The following is a 13,386-nucleotide window of genomic DNA, read 5'->3' as shown; positions in this document are numbered from 1 at the left end:
AGCAATCAGGGCATTCAACATATTGGTAAAGAGTTGCAGAACTGTGGCTAGACTAAACCTTCACAAACTTGTAATGATGGTTCAAGAAGTTGAGGAACAAGCAGTGATTGGGATGGATAAGAATGAGAAGATAAGAATCCTTTAAATCCATTAATTCCACATAGGTCAGAGAGGGATAGAACAACCTCAAAGTTTTCACCCTGAAGGTAAAGCTTAAAGAAACCTCTTGATCTTGAGGTCTAGAATGGGCAAGAATAAGGATTAGCTCCTTGGAACCACAAACGTAGTAGAAGTAGAAGTAGAAGCATACTCCTAGTATCTGGAAGACTCCATGCAGGCAGACAAGATTTGGCAAACCCCTAAGGTCAGAGACACAGTTGACATGGGAACATCTGGTATGGACTCAGTTCTATAGCATCTATCATGGACCCAGTCACTGGCGTACATACCGCGGCCGCCCTGCGACCCGGTATGCACGCCAGTGTGGCCAAATTTTGCCAGCCTCTTCTCCTGGGGGGCCCAGGAGCTGGCCACCTCAGGGCCCCCCGAGGCTGGCAGTGGCATCACTCTGAGGGCGGGCAGGCCGGCACCCGCGCAAGGGAGCCTTCTGCCCTGAGTGCTCTCTGCCCAGCTCCCTCGCACCGCACTGATGCCGGAGCCGGAATATCACATCATTACGGCTCCGGCATCAGTAAGCGGTGCGCAAGGGAGCTGAACAGGAGGATCTCAAGTGCTTCCTCGCCACCAGCAGGACCGCCCAGAAGCTCCACTGGACCCCTTGGAATCCCCTCAGCACTCCCAAAGGTCTGCCGCCACAAATTTTGGCCCCAGCCTATAGAGGGGTTCCTTGGTATCAGCAGGGATTTAAACCCTGCTGGTACTTCTACTGCATGATGGTTATGCCGTCAAATGGTTAATTATGCATTTCTTCAATGGGGTTATATCGAAGAACAACTTGCAAAAGCTGCATATCTTTTGTCTGCTGCCTTTGCAAACCCTCCCCTTCTAATGCCGCCCAGACTTTCTGTGTCTGTCCAATCACAGACTTCCCAGTTCAGTGAGAAGTCTTTGAAAGGCAGGTGCGCTGGGCAATCAAGATTGGCTCCAGTGAGCTAACCAACCAGGAAGTAACAAGACTGGTTGTCTGACTTACAACCAATTTCTATTGAAATCTGCACTTTTTGGAAAAATTTGAAAAATAGGACATATTCTTCACACATAAAGCATTTCAGAGCAAGTACTTTAGAGGTCTGGATTGTCGCTTTAACACAAGTTCTAGGTAATTTCCAATGCAATTTTCAAAGAAGTGACAATTCCTCTTTCAATTTATATTTCTATGCAATGAGTAAAAAACAAACAAACAACACGTTGTGTCAATGGGAGTATTAACTGATTGCTTTTGTTTAGTAGAAGAGGTAATTAGTGGTAAGTGGATATTTTACCAGTAATGGGGCAGGTGCAAAGCACCATGTCCAAGTACTACTCAGAGTCTATAACATGCTGCAACATTAACATATCACTATCTAAACTGTCAGTTATAGGTGAGAACAACAAACGCTCACTGCAGGGTCAATTGAAAACATATAATGTAACAGGTTATCTTTAGGAAGAACTAACATTTCTTATGCTTTCACCTATTAGTAAAAGATAACAATATCGACACCATATGTTTTACTAAACCATTCCCCTTTAGACTGCAAACATGTATGCAGACTACCATAACCCTACTTTCAAATGTATTTCCATCTATCAAATGCTTTCTTTTAAACACTTTACACTGTACCTAGTGCAGCCAGATTTTTTTTTCCATATACCGGTAAGTAAAACACATGGTATTAAAATAAAACCTGATTGCAAGCTTACAATATGAAAGATTAAATTCAAGAACAACACTACCACCTTAATATGTCACATATGCTCGCTGTTGCTTTACAAACTATTGCTGTATCTATGCTTAAAGGGCTCTGTTTTATATTTTATTGCTATACTAATAAACCGAGGACTTTGTTTTGTAGATGCATACATAAATACCAAACCTGTGCACAACGCCTTCAAACAGAAAATCTCCAAACGTACATTTTCAGGTACTATTTACAAAGTAAAGCAAAAATATGCAAAGTGTATACCAAAATAGTTTCATGCAAACAAGCACGAACCACAGTTTTAATGATCTCTGATGGTTAGGCACGATTTTAAGAGTTTCGAGCAATTTTATGGCAAGACATGAAGCTTCATATTTGCTTTACTTTCTTTACTGAATCCTCCCAGCAGCAAAGAAACAGTTAAATAACTGAAAACAAAATCAACCAATCAGAAGACATCCATACAGTAATAAGTGGCTATGAGACTCCTCTTTCTTTGCTGCTTGCCTCCCAGGTGAGTCAATTCTAATTACATTAGCCTTAGTGCTGTATATTTTGTGTACCTCTGTTTTTTACCATACCATTGTTTTTATGGTATATTTTGGTCTTAATTATTGTTATTACATCTTTATTTATACTTCATTATATAGATTCTCCCCTCAGGAACGACCTCTTGTCGGTCCACAGGGTTTTTTCTTTCATCCCCGCTGGCTCTTTGGCCGTTTTATCCTGTTACCCTCTGCTCTAATTATTCCCCTCCCTTTCGGTTTAGGGTGTTTTGCTGACCGCAATCTAATCGCAGCTTTTTTTTTATTTTCCCGACACTCTACTAGTCGGGCCCCGCTGCCGCGAGTATTGCGCAGCCTATCTGGCCGTTTTCCCCGCCTTTTTTCCTGTAGCACGAGTGGCTGCCGCCTCCTTCAGTGCCGGCTATTTTGTTTCTTTTGGCGGTTTATTTTCGTCAGAGAAAAAATTCTATTACCTATCGGTTTTCAAAGTTTATTTTTCTAAGTATCAAGGTAAGTTTTTCTTGTGAAATATATTTCTTTGTACTGATCTTCCATAATCATATCTTATAAAATATATTCTAGATAGTTTCTCTCTCATCTTCTTCCTGCCAGGTTCATAGCCTCATCTATTTAAAGTGGAATAATTTTTTTTTATCTTTATATGAATAAATCCAAACATTAATCCGCCTAAAGGGTGGCCCCCTTTATTGTAACAGGTGACCCCTGTTTATCTATATAACGAAAAAAAATATTAAGAAAAATAAATATATATATATCAAGTGGGTGACCCCCATTTACTACTGCATCTTTGGGTAACCCCCATATGCTTTACTTGGGTGACCCCCCAAGATTTATTTCAAAGGGTGACCCCCTTTCATATCTGTTTTTTCTTAATTATTTTTATTGGTATTTTAATTAAACCATTACTTTATTAGCCTGTTGCCTGCCTTTTATATTATATGATTTTTGGTCAGTGTTATATTACTTTTTCATACTTTCATTATTGTCAATATGTCTGACCAACAAGAATTTACTGTTTCCGCTAAGCTCAAATTGTAGCTCTTTTCTGCCATAGCGGAGTCTATGCCAAAAGCCATAGCAGCATTCCACTAACAGTCCAATCCTGTTCCCAAACCACCTATGAGGCAAAGTTTCTCAGAGTCTGAGGAATCACATAATGGATCTGACCATGAAGGGGCTCCGCGCTAGCGTCCCTGGAAGGGCAACATTGCCTCAGCCAGTAAAGGCAATGCACCGGCAAAAAATCCAGTGGTTGTTACACACCTCCTCGAGCCAACAGATCATTTATCTACTAGAGGGTTCCATATTCTACTATGACCTACAAGTCGTGGATAAGTACTGCGTGGGGTATTCTGATGACGAATCCCCTACTGATGCACTACACGCTAATACTCCTTATGTCTTTTGTTAATCAGCCTCTGGTTTCCCAAGCCTCTAACACAATTAATCCCTCAAAGACCCAGGATCAGTCTACCTTACTAGATCTTCGTGGCCAACCCTCAGTCAACCCCAGAATCATTAAACATCCCCGCTCGGCTGAGTTGGTCCCATCAGAACATATAGCCTAATTCTACAGAATGTGGCTCTGCAAGCCTCTTAAATAGGAGATTCTGAGTAAGATGATAACAGAAAGTCCACATCCAACAATACCTGACAAGATGGCACTCACCCCTGAATTTGATTCTCTCCTGATCCCCTTTCTAAGCAAGTCAGGTAAAGACCCCCGCAAAGGCTTTGAACAGGGTCTAAAAGCAGTTCAGGACAAGTCGCTTGACATCGCTGGCCCCATTATACAAATATTTATTCTTGCTGATGAAGTTCTAACAGACGGTACCTTGGATCCACATTTGGTACGAGAATGGGCACAGAGGGCCTTATGTTAACTTGACAATGTTAATGTAGCCATTTCAACTGAACAACGCAAAGCTGTCTTATACAAGATTGATGCAAAATTGGCAGATTTGAGTTCTAAAGAACTCGGTCCAAAGGCTAATGGCCTATTGTTTGGTGATCAATAGATGAGAGACCTCAACAGACATATTTCTGTTTTCACCTCTCTTAATAAAGCTCAAACATGCCTGCGCAGAGTGATTTGCTGTCATCATTTTTCTGGCAGGGCCGGTCACCATAGAGGCCGAGCTACTGGCAGGACTGCCTTCACAGGATATAGGCCTTGTGCCACTGAACCTTGGAAGTCTGATTATACCCACCCCTATCACAGGCAACTCTTCACAAACAGAGGATCGATCAGAGGACGTGGGTCTGCTTCTCTCAGGGTTCGCACTGCTGCAGGTATCCAACCTACCTTATTTTCGAATACCTATTGCAGGCCGTCTAACCCATTTTTTTCCCATAGTGGTCTCTACTCACTCAGGATCCTTAGATCCTTCAAATGGTTTCAGGGTTTTACATAGATTTAATCTCAGACCCACTACAAGAGTTTCCTCCTCCCCCTCTAAGGATGTCCCAATCGGACACAGCCATTTTACACTCAGAACTCTGCAATCTCGGAGACAAGGGTGAGATCGAACATTCTCCATTCCCACAACTAGGTTTCTTAGCAACATTTTCCAGGTCCGGAAAAAATCCAACAAACTTCGTCCCATCATCAATTTGAGAAACTTAAATTAGTTCATAGTATATCATCATTTCAAAATGGACGGCATACACATGCTTCGAGACCTCCTCTCTGAGGGAGATTGGTTCTCCCACTTTGATTTAAGAGATCCTTTGCAATTCACTTGCCTCCCTTTTGGCCCCCTTTCCATCCCTTGGTGTTTCACCAAGTTGATGAAAGCAGTTATGGCACTTCTCCGTTCCCAAGGTATCAGATGTATCGTCTATCTAGACAACATCCTGATCATGGCTCAAGATTTGTTCACCCTTCACAAACATAAAGAAATGACTAAATCTTTCCTTCAGAACCTCAAATTTGTAATCAATTTCGAGAAATCTTCTCTGATCCCATTTCAAATTATTCTTTTTGTGGGTTTTCAGATCCGATCGACTTGGTCCTTTTGATTCTTCAACTCCCGTCTTGAAAGATAAAATCCATCAAAAAGGATATTTGGAAACTGCTGTTCTCTCAACAGGTTTATCTTTGCGATTTAGCTCAAATCATAGGACTACTTTCAGTCTCCATTCAGTCAATTTTCCCAAGCTGCATTGCAGGGCAATGCAATGTCTCAAGACATATCTTCACAGATCCAGGTCATATGACCAAATATTTTTTATCACCAACAAGGTCCATCTAAAGTTAGACTGGTGGCTCCAAAATATGGAAGCTTGGAACGGGAAAGCTATAGTCAGTTGCCAACCTGATTTTATCCTGGAGTCAGACGCCAGCCTCCTAGGTTGGGGGCTACCTGCTCTGACCTCTCCACGAGCATACTCTGGACACAGTCGGAACAAACGTTTTATATCAATTGCCTCAGACTGACAGGAGGTGAATATTTTCCCACCCATTGCCTTCTTTAAATCTTTCAATGTCCTACCCCTTTATTTCATCCACTTGGGGATATTCAGGTAAGGTCTTAAATGCATTTCACTTGCCTCATATCATTGGGTTATGGTTTAACCCCTTAAGGACAGATGACATGTGTGACATGTCAGGATTCCCTTTTATTCCAGAAGTTTGGTCCTTAAGGGGTTAATTGTAACGTGTTAGATTACTGTAGTTTTCATAATATATATGACAGTTGCTGTTTATTTGTTGCAATAAATCTGCCTGCAGCTTTGACTTTGAGTGCCTGGGAATCTTTTTTGCTGCCTTGACGTGTTGGGATGGCTGGTCCTGTTCTGGAGCACCTGTGGCCGCTGGGAGTGAATGCGGTTCCTGTGACCAATTTAGCTATAAAGTGCTAAACAGAATATACTGGACAACACAAGCAAGCACATACATGCCATATCCTTCTGTGAAAAGTATGCATTTGCATTAAAGGGGTAATATAGTAGCCAGCAGTTAGATGTTAGCAGGGAAAGCATATATAATGAAGACACACCAAAGTCGTGGGAAATGTGTGTAGAAATATTAGCACTGAATATGGGCTGGACAAAAAGATACTAGGAAGCAGATACTGAAGCAGATTTGCAATGGAGAGGTTAACACACGAAAGGCAGTCAAGAGGTTTAAATATGCATAAGTATATTTATTATAGTTTTCAGAGTTGGTAGAATGCATGGGCCATTTGGATTGTAACAGCTACGTGTATATCACTGACTTTCACAAGCAAATTCCATTTGGAACAAGCAATGCAGTAAAATAAAGGTTTGAACAACAATAACAATGATGCTCAACACAAACATACGTTATAAAACCACAGACAAAAATAACTTTTACCAAATAATTTCTACAACAGAAGGCGTACAGCACAGCCAATATCTTAGCTCTAGGAATATCTCCAAGAATGATAAAAACAGAAGCACCATTAAACAGTAAATAAAATTTCTAAACAGAGGATGCAAACATGCCTAAAGTATGTATGCCAAAACTGTATGCCAATGCAGAGAAAACCTTTCTAATAAATAAATACATTTAATCCATGATCTACCATATTGTTTACTACATGTAGACATGCCAATTAGAATAGCTCAGCCTAAAACTCCCTTGGCGTTTCAAGTCAGTATTTGCTTGAGATTTTTTTCCCATCTAAATAATCTTTATTAAATTTGGCAATGAAGAAATTATTTAAAAAGCCAACAGAATTAACTTTCTGGCTGGAATACAGATGTTTAAACTGAGACCTATTGCAAGGCTTTAATTGTAAAAGTTAATTCTCAGGAAGAACTCCCCCCAATGTCCATATTTCCACTCTGCCTTTAAAGAGACGTGGTCACCCTATACTTAGTTTATTTGAATCGGTTCCGCTACTTTTCTCACTCCTAAATTGTTCTGTTTCAATCTTTTTCTTCTAGAATTCTACTTTACCTTTAGTAATTTTCCTGCCCTTAACAAAACTTGACACAATGGGCTAAGCTTAAGCAAGCTTCCATTCTAGTTGCCAAGATGAATTATCCACAATCTATACATCAAAATCTACAGACATCATTGACAGAGAAGAACAAAACGAATGTGGCCAGATATCAAGATCTGATGCAAGAAAGTAAAGATTACAAATTAAGGCACGTAAAAAGTTTGGGGAGGAGTAGGAAAATGAAAACCAAAAGGAAAAAAATAAAACAAAAAAAGCCTCTAGAAAGCACTTGATTGCAATAGCGAAATTAGGTTTCCATAGTTGGGCTAATTAGTTCACAAAATTCCACTATGCAGGAAAGAGAAAATTATGGATATAATTCACAGAGAATTCAAAAATTTCTAAAATGAGCCAATGTCAGATATTTATAGTCAAAGGATCTCTGCAGTAATTATTGTGCCAGGAGAGCCCTGGCCCAAATGTAAATAATGAAATTGTTTGGGAACACTATAGTCACCTAAATTACTTTAGCTAAATAAAGCAGTTTTAGTGTATAGATCATTCCCCTGCAATTTCACTGCTCAGTTCACTGTCATTTAGGAGTTAAATCACTTTGTTTCTGTTTATGCAGCCCTAGCCACACCTCCCCTGGCTATGATTGACAGAGCCTGCATGAAAAAAACTGGTTTCACTTTCAAACAGATGTAATTTACCTTAAATAATTGTATCTCAATCTCTAAATTGAACTTTAATCACATACAGGAGGCTCTTGCAGGGTCTAGCAAGCTATTAACATAGCAGGGGATAAGAAAATCTTAATTAAACATAACTTGCAATAAAGAAAGCCTAAATAGGGCTCTCTTTCCAGGAAGTGTTTATGGAAGGCTGTGCAAGTCACATGCAGGGAGGTGTGACTAGGGTTCATAAACAAAGGGATTTAACTCCTAAATGGCAGAGGATTGAGCAGTGAGGCTGCAGGGGCATGTTCTATACACCAAAACTGCTTCATTAAGCTAAAGTTGTTCAGGTGACTATAGTGTCCCTTTAACCCCTTAAGGACACATGACATGTGTGACATGTCATGATTCCCTTTTATTCCAGAAGTTTGGTCATTAAGGGGTTAAGGGTGTGATGCAGGGCTTTGATCACTATCTGAGAGTGATCTGATGATTTTCTAACCCAATAAGCTAGCACTGCAGATCATGAGAGGTAACAGAAGCTCCCATCAGGAATGTCTAATTCTCACTTCCAGCTGCAGAGATCATTGCCTGGAGGACCCCAAGTAAGAAGTCACTTTTAGCATAGAATCTGACAACTAGAGGAGTCACCAGGGCACTCCTGGAGTGTTCCTTTAAAAGTTTTCAGCTGAGCTGAATACAAGAGAACAGCCCTTTTTTAAACTGAAAATTGTGTAAGGAAAAAAAAAAAAAAAAAAAAAAAAGCCGTAAAGAAAACACAATTACCTACTAGATTCCCACTAGGTTTCCTAACTGCTTTCTCATTTTGTAAGTGCAACTTTTAATAGAAGATTCCCTCTCTAAAGAACATCTCCAACCATGTAAAGCACTGTATAATTCTATTACGTCAGCCCAAAGGGGTTAACACTGAGCACTGGAAAATGTAAAATCTGGATGTGGCTGAGTCACAGCTTTGTTATAGGTGCTTGAGCCAAGGACCCTTGGTGATAAACTGTTCACAAAAATAATTTGTTCAAGAAAAATAGCATACTATGCTACTGAAACTGTTTGAATTTCAAGTTTCACAACACGAACCTGTATGTATATTTTTTTCCTTTTAAATGAATCAATAATATAACATACAGTGGTTTCTAAATAATATGTTTTCATCTGGAAAAGAGAGGCATTTTTAAAAGTAACAGTTACAGTAATAACATATTTCTAGAATTGGTGTAATAAATAATTGGATCAATTACATCTGCATAATTAATAAACTATGGTTGATATTTCTCACTTCCATGCAAAACAGAAGCAGGCTGCAGTGTGAATTCTGTGCAGCACATCCTCTAACACCTTAAGCAACCTCAAGCTGCTTGCGCTTATCAGTTAACAGTGTGGGCCACTGAATGTGGTATGAAAGATCCATTGGAAAGGCTTAGGGTTGGGAACAAGTGTGTGATATAATGTCAGCACTTGCTAGAACGGTAAAGGAATTCAACATTAGCCATTATCAAGCATGACATCTTCACTTTGTCCTGTAAGGACTATCAACCCAACAGTAACTGTCTGGAATGCAGAAATGCTAAGCTCAAACGTTTAAAATGCACACAGAACATCCCATCATTAGTGCTGTCACTGGATGCCGAGAAGGCATTCGATCGCCTTCTCAGGCCATACATGTACAAAGTACTGGCACACTTGAAATTCCCACCGGGATTCCTAAACATCATACGGGCAATATACAACCGTCCAACAGGAAAGCTTCTACTCCCCCACGTCGAAGCCCAAACCTTCAACATCACTAACGGGACCAGACAGGGGTGCCCCCTCTCCCCGTTACTTTTCGCAATCTCTTTGGAGCCGCTGCTCCAGGCCATCCGCACTCATCCTACCATACAGGGAATGCATATCAGACGAGAAACGTACACTGTGGCAGCTTACGCAGATGACGTCCTCCTAACGCTGACGGACCCCATCCCCTCACTGCATGCCACACTCACCCTCATTGCCGAATACTCTACCATATTGAGCTATAAAATCAACCTAACTAAGTCAACACTGATGCCAATAGCAACGACTCCCCAGCAACTCCACCTGCTTCGCCAATCCTTCCTCCTTCAGCATCACCACGACTGCCCTCACATACCTAGGCACCAAACTAGCCCCGACACTGGGAGACATATACGGCCTCAACTATACACCGCTCCTTAAGACAGCGTACTCAGACCTGCAACGCTGGGACAAACTGGGGATATCGTGGCTAGGAAGAGTCACCACCATCAAAATGAACCTCCTCCCACGATTCCTCTACCTCTTCCAGACACTACCCATCCCGATACAAAAAACGGACTTCAAACGTCTTCAGGCGGCCATAGACAAATTCATATGAAAAGCTAATAGACACAGAATACGCAGAGCTACAATGTATATTCCTAGACTCAGAGGTGGACTAGGATTGCCCAATTTTAAACAATATTACAACGCAGCCCAACTAGCCCACATCCAGCAGTGGCATGCCCCCCCCCAGGCACTAAACGCTGGGTGGACTTGGAACATGATATCCTAGGGTGGGACCAACCCTCCTCATACATGTGGGTGCCACGTATACACCGACCACTTCCACTTCCCGTACGGTTGCTAGCGCAGCAAAAACACAATCCAGACCCCACAAGGGGACAAAGCGACCACGGGGCCGGGGGGGAGGGGAGGAGGGGAGAGTGAGAACCAAGAGGGCGGGGGGGGGCGGAAAGGAACCCAATAGGACACCCCTGTTCCCTCCCTTTTTCATTCTGTACCCTCCCCCAACCCTTAGATCTAGAGTCATAGCAACGGTTATGTACAGAGCAATTTCGAAGAAGCAACAAATAGATTAAATACGCAAAGAAAAAATACCAAACAGGTTTCATACGTACGACTGTCATAACTAACAAATGTAACGTAAGCTTTATGTACTATGTCACAATACTCTTCATCCCTTATTGTCTTCTGTCCCCTAACCCTAATGAACATGAAAATCTTGAAAAATTTACACAAAAAAAAATGCACACAGAACAAACAATGTATGATGAGTAACTGAATGTCTTCTTCAATCACGGAACTTTAACGTTAACATAGAGATATACGTGATGTTATTTTCTTACATACATACAATTTCCTCAGTTCTTATATACATACAATTCACTCAGAACTACTGTGTTTACAGAAACACCATATTCAAATTTAAGAATAGCACATGGTTGTAGTGCAACAGATGGCTGTTGACAACCCTCCCCTCCCCCCCCCAAAAAAATTTTTTTACTGCACTCTCCTGTCCCATGAAAACAGACATACAAACCACAAAGTTCAAAGTACCCCAGTACGACATTTACATTTTCCTTATTTGAGAAGAATATGAAATTGCATGCTGATATAGTCAATGCTAAATGACTATATCATAATGATTGTAATAGTATGTTCCAAGAGTGGACATTACACTAACTATATAGGAGGAAACATCTAGAAATAAGCTTACTACATAGTATGTGTTTAGTCACTACACATGAAGCAGTGATACTGTACACTTTGTATACTACAATGATAGATATAGCAGTGTTACACAAACACCATCTTCTCTCAAGAACATATCTCCTGTCCTTCCTAATTGTACAAGTTCTCAAGTACCTGGACTTGTAATGTTAAAGTGCAGTTTATAAAATCTTGCAAAAATACCAATTCAGCATAACTAGAATTCCAACAGCTGTCCAGCATATTCCCCTTCTCAACTATGTCAAAAGGAGCACAACTTACATTGAAGAAATTGGTCTTGTTCCTCTCATAGAAGAGTCCCTGTGCTGGCATGTGCTTCAGCTGCTGCCACGGGATACTGCTGCCTAGCAACACATCTCGTGCCCACTGCAGGTTCTGAGGAGACAAGAAGCAGGGATGAAGAAGACGATATACTGGGGTGTGTTTACATGTATAATACAAGTTAAGACAGCTATATAACTGTACTGTATAATGTAGACTAGCTTCCATGCATTATTATTCAAATACAGACTCATAATTAGCATAGATAATCAAACTGGGTTCAGGAATGACAAAGTAGCTGTTTCTCCCTGGGATTTCAATATTAGGCATTCCCGAGAACATATTTAAAGCATGCATATTGAGTGGGGGTGAGAGGTAAAACAGGGAGCTACAGAGTGTCCTTAGAAATGTACGTAGCAACAAAAAGAAAAAAGACAATAACTGATGCAGGAAGTCTTTTGATGGTAAGAAAGTAAGGATTAAGATGCCAACTTACACTTTTCTGGAGCTGTTATCCAGCTCCTACTTAAGTGTCTGAGCGTTATGATCCCTGCCTAAGGATACAGTGTCGCTCGTTTTTCTGGTAGTTATTCCTTGTAGTGCATGGTAGAAAATATTGTATGCATAAAAGGAAAACAGAATAAAATAATATAGTGAAGTATATTGAATGTAAAATTCAAGATGTATTCCAGAAGTACGCTCAAATGTTCTGAAGCCTAGCAGTGGCTCCTATTGCATTGAGTGGCATGATCCCCACTCTGGGGTATGTGTAAAAAATGAAATAAATAATAATAATTTATTGATATAAAAATAAAAATAAATAAAAAACAGCATTAAGTAATACACTAACATGATTCCCCATGTGATAGGATTCAAAGTATTTGATAACGCCTAATATTTTGATAGAGCCTATCACATGGTGAAACACATTAGTGTATTACTTGACACCGTTTTATTTATTTTTATTATATTTTTATTGTTTTATATTAATAAAATACTTTTTTAAATCCTGGACATTACCATTCTGCTGAATGCCTCCCGATCTTCATATCCTTGGTGGGGATATAAACCACCTATGCACCTAGGACTGAGCAATCTGTCATTACTCTTTTTCCATGTAAGTTGTTATTTGATTTTACATTTCCTTTTTACGGAGCGCACTATATTGTTTTATCTTATTGTTTATTGAATTGCTTTATTCTCTTTTATACCTAAACATAGAGGACCTGCACCACCCACAAATTCCAGAGTAGGGATCATACCACTTCACGCTATACCCTAGTAGCCACTGCTAGACTCCAGGACATGTGAGTGTACTTCCATATACTTACCTCTGGAATTTTACATCAATATACTACACTATATTTTATTCTGTGCTCTTTTTATGCATACAAGATTCTCTACCATACTAGGCGGTAGGGACAAGGTTGACTACCCCTGCTTAAGACCTATATCTGTGATCTAATAGTGATTTTTGGACGTTGTACTTTGTGAATTAAGATTTACCAGTACCAGAGTCCCTCATACCTATTTTAGGTTATAATATCTCAGCCTTGGATATAACCTAGCTCCTGTTATCTCATAACAGCAGTATTATATCTTGATAGCTGAAACATAG

At 40.2% G+C, this 13,386-nt stretch overlaps 1 protein-coding gene across 3 annotated transcripts in view; it reads right to left on the bottom strand.

Moving 5' to 3' along the window:
- The window catches only part of CABIN1 (calcineurin binding protein 1), a 163,230-nt gene that overhangs the window by 65,299 nt on the left and 84,545 nt on the right, over positions 1-13,386 (bottom strand). For all 3 annotated transcript variants that reach the window (XM_063454503.1, XM_063454504.1, XM_063454505.1), the window contains exon 29: positions 11,769-11,882. In XM_063454503.1, coding sequence (XP_063310573.1) covers positions 11,769-11,882 — 114 coding nt within the window. The remainder of the gene's footprint in view (positions 1-11,768; positions 11,883-13,386) is intronic.

Source organism: Pelobates fuscus, chromosome 5, assembly GCF_036172605.1.
Source record: "Pelobates fuscus isolate aPelFus1 chromosome 5, aPelFus1.pri, whole genome shotgun sequence".
In the NCBI taxonomy this organism is placed as follows: domain Eukaryota; kingdom Metazoa; phylum Chordata; class Amphibia; order Anura; family Pelobatidae; genus Pelobates; species Pelobates fuscus.
This window is presented reverse-complemented; position numbering and strand designations above follow the sequence as displayed.